We start from the raw sequence: 4,064 nt of genomic DNA, 5'->3' as shown, positions 1-4,064 counted from the left end.
CTAACAGAATCTGGGGCCTCCTATTGGTCCATCACTTACCTTAGAAACAAGGGCTGTCATTGAGGGAGACTAACAGAATCTGGGGCCTCCTATTGGTCCATCACTTACGTTAGAAACAAGGGTTGTCATTGAGGGAGACTAACATAATCTGGGGCCTCCTATTGGTCCATCACTTACCTTAGAAACAAGGGTTGTCATTGAGGGAGACTAACAGAATCTGGGGCCTCTTATTGGTCCATCATTGACCTTAGAAACAAGGGCTGTCATTTGTCATACCAGGGTGTAAAATAGAATTTTGTTTCTCCTTTTGGCCCATCATTGATCTTAGAAATATCAGCTGTCATTTATAATATTGGGTATCTAACAGAATATGGGACCTCTTATTTGTCCATCATTGATCTTAGATACAAGGGCTGTCATTTTTGATATTCCCGCGTCTAACATGATCTAGTACCTCTTATCGGCCAATCATTGATCTTAGAAACGAGGGCTGTCATTTTTGATATTCCCGCGTCTAACATAATCTAGTACCTCTTATCGGCCAATCATTGATCTTAGAAACGAGGGCTGTCATTTATCATACCAGGGGTTTAACACAATCTGGTATCAGTAATTGGTGTATAATGAACTTAGAAACAAGGGCTGTCACACATCACTGGGGAGTCTTCACACATTTTCGAGTACCTTATTTCTAGGTATATTATATTGATCTGAGAAACAAAGACATGCATTCAGGTGCTTTATCATAATAATAAACGAAAGTCTGCACGTAACCTTTGATTAGCATTGAGTCCTTTTGGAATACTTTTAAGAGGGTGCTTTAGTTCAGTATAAGTAATATTTCATTTTTTTTACAATGACAAACGGCATTCATAATATTATGGTCTGGGAGGTGTCACTATATGAGCCGTAGTTGTTTATGTTTTTTTCCCTCGTACATCATTATAAGTTTGTGTTTCGTTTGTTTCTCTATTTCACTTACCTTGGTACATTTTGGTCACAGGTCTGAAGGAGCTGCGTAAGACACTACACAACGCCCAGACGCAGGTCCAGGTGAGCCGAGAGAATCTAGTACGGAACCTTTTTGACATCTACACAGACCCAATGATCGTCGACTCCTATCTGCACGTCAAGATGGTGGATGAGCAAGGGTCAGACTGGGGAGGAGTGAGTCGCGACTGTTTTACGTCTTTCTGGAACGAAGTGTCGGAGAACTTTTTCCGCGGAAGCTCCGTCCTAATTCCGCATCTCCCGCCACACAGACTTGAGGAGGAGTACAAATTCCGTTTACTGGGACGTATCCTGGCTCACAGCACTGCTATACTTGGATACATTCCAGTGCCTTTGTGCAAGTCGGTTGTCATGGTCACCATATTCGATACAACCACTATCGAAGAAAGCACACTTCTTGAGGACTTCCTCTTGTTTCTTGACCAACACGATGCCAGGATAGTTCAAAAGGCTCTGACAGATTTCGGATCACTGTCAGACGAGGACAGAGACACTCTCCAAGACATGTTTTCAAGGTTTGATATGGGGTGTTTGATACAAGAATCTACATTCCGAGACCATTTTCTCAAAATGGCCAGAAGTGAACTTTGTATTAAACCACGATCATTGTGCGAACTGATACGGGAAGGAATTCCGCAAATTCACTACGAAAGATTCTGGAGTCAGTTGACATTAGACCATCTGCAGATTCTCAACGATCGACTCAAACCCACTGCTGAAAAAATTATCGCGTGCCTTCGTCCAGACGAATCGGAACTGAATTCTCGGACCGAGACAGTTTACGAATACTTCACCGATCTTATCGCGGACCTCTCACAAGATGATCTGGAAATACTGCTTCAGTTTATTACGGGACAGGCGTGTGTGCCCCGTCGCAATATTACTGTTAATTTCTCCGATCTTTCCGGCATGGAGAGACGTCCCATTGCTCACACATGCAGTTTCTCCATAGAACTTCCCGATACATACGAGTCTTACGAGGAATTCGAAGCAGAGTTTAGAATCTTTCTCAAATCTGACATTATCAGATTTGACATTCAGTAAGAGAGAGGCCTTACACTTAAACACTTATCATGTTGAAGGTAAAAAGGATGTAAAACGCATCCAAGTTCACTTTTTTCATTTAATTCGTATTCAATATGGCAATAAGCGATCATTCCATAGGTTTAGTACCTATCATTGTACATGTATTCAGATAAGATTTAGTTTGACGTTTAAAACATGTGTGACAATACAAATTTTTTGGGACCTTGCACACATGCTGTTACATATAATTTCATTTAAGGATCCCTGTACCACTGCAAAAAACTGAATTAATAATGTCTTGGAATTTTTGAAAAAATATTATTATTTTTTGCTTTATTATATCTTTGAAAAAAAATTTTTTTGAAAGTTGAAAAGGCTATGAACATTTTTGTAAAAAAAGGAATAATCATGATGAAAGAAAAAAATAATTAGAAATGCTATTTCGAGTGCAAAAATAAAAATGCAACGGGGCAAGGATTTGAACATAAGTTTTGGACTTCAAATCGTTATACTGTTGCTCCAACTAGCTGAGCTACCTGATCAACAGTAGTACCTTCCCCAGTCGCACTAAGATCATATCCAAAATGGAATTGAGGGGAGGTAACTGCATGTACCAAACAATACAGTGGAATTCTCCAGTGTTTTGCCTGCAAGGGGATGGGACTCCTTAATATGATCTACTTTAAAATAATGAAATGAAGGTGAATATATAGTTATATGGACCTTGGAAAGTGATATTAATAGACACGAAGTCAAGGTCAATATCACTTTTAATTTCAATATAACACAACAAAAAAGTCCTTAATTGCTATGCAGCCATGGATTAGATATCAGATTACGACATTTTTATTATTCAACGAGTAAGCAAACCATCAAGAGTACTGTAAAGCCCCTTAACTTTGCAGGATCAATATTTCACGTTTTCATATTCAGTTCATATTCGCGTGGGTTAAATTTCGCTGTGCATCAAAATCCCATGTGTCGTGCAAAGTATTTTGATTGTCATACTTTAAGGGTTAGACCTCAAAATACAGGAAAACCTTTTGAAAACACTGATCCCGAGCGTTGTCATCCGCCAGTGACTTCACTCGAAAGATAATAAAATGTTTATGTACCTTTGTAGGAGTGAACTGTAATCAGTTAATCACCAACTGTGTACACATACATATGTTGTGGCCACTTAATTATACGTAAGTGTTGTTTTTACATGGACTGCCCAGTTGTCCGGCGATAATCTAATTTGAGTTTATTTAAGCTTGCATAACAGCGTTGGGTTATAAGTATTTTTAACATGTTGTGATAAGGTCGCATTTTTGATAATTTCGCTGGTGTTTAGAATTTGCGGATATCAGTCAAAGCGCGAATGTAGCGAAATTAAAACTCCCGCGAAATATAACCTCCATACAGTACTTCATTCGGCAGATCTAGAGAACAATGTGACGAAACAATTGACGTGATGTCATAAAGTGGATATTGACCCAATGGTTCTAAAAATAGTAACACAGAGTCAATATCGCAAACCACATGATTATGATTTAACCAATGAGAATGTGGAAATAAATAGTAGCATCTAATGTCAAATGACAATGGGGGAAATATATAAAGAGTCAAAAATATGGAATTGGAGATTTCAAGAATGACCTGGAAAAGCTTGCTTTTCACTAAATTTGCAGAAATTCTGAATCCTGTGATCAAATAATCTTAATTTGTTTCTTTTTAGCTGGACCAGAGGCTCGTGTTAAAATGAAAAATTAATTATACTTATGTAATAATTTTATACATAAATATGTAATATACATATAATGAGAGAAATTTCCAAGGTATTCCACCCCATTATTTTATAAATACATGTTAAATGAATGACATAAAACAAAAATTCACAACGAAAGACAATTTTGGCTTAAAATTATTCCAGAAGTATCCAAAAACTCCCAAAACGTTTTGGTTAAATAAATCATTTTATTTTCTACAGGATTCCTTTAAACAGATTATAGCACAAACGTCTTGCTCTGAACTGAGTGGGGGGG

General features: G+C 37.8%; 1 protein-coding gene across 2 annotated transcripts in view; it reads left to right on the top strand.

Annotated features, from left to right (window-relative positions):
• The window catches only part of LOC110462793, a 22,009-nt gene extending 19,675 nt beyond the window's left edge, over positions 1–2,334 (top strand). For both annotated transcript variants that reach the window (XM_021516982.1, XM_021516972.1), the window contains exon 11: positions 1,004–2,334. In XM_021516982.1, the coding sequence (XP_021372657.1) occupies positions 1,004–2,055 (1,052 nt within the window). In that variant the 3' untranslated portion in view covers positions 2,056–2,334. The remainder of the gene's footprint in view (positions 1–1,003) is intronic.
• The last annotated feature ends 1,730 nt before the right edge of the window (positions 2,335–4,064 follow it).

The sequence above is a fragment of the Mizuhopecten yessoensis genome, unplaced genomic scaffold (assembly GCF_002113885.1).
Source record: "Mizuhopecten yessoensis strain PY_sf001 unplaced genomic scaffold, ASM211388v2 scaffold1471, whole genome shotgun sequence".
NCBI classification, from domain to species: domain Eukaryota; kingdom Metazoa; phylum Mollusca; class Bivalvia; order Pectinida; family Pectinidae; genus Mizuhopecten; species Mizuhopecten yessoensis.
This window is presented reverse-complemented; position numbering and strand designations above follow the sequence as displayed.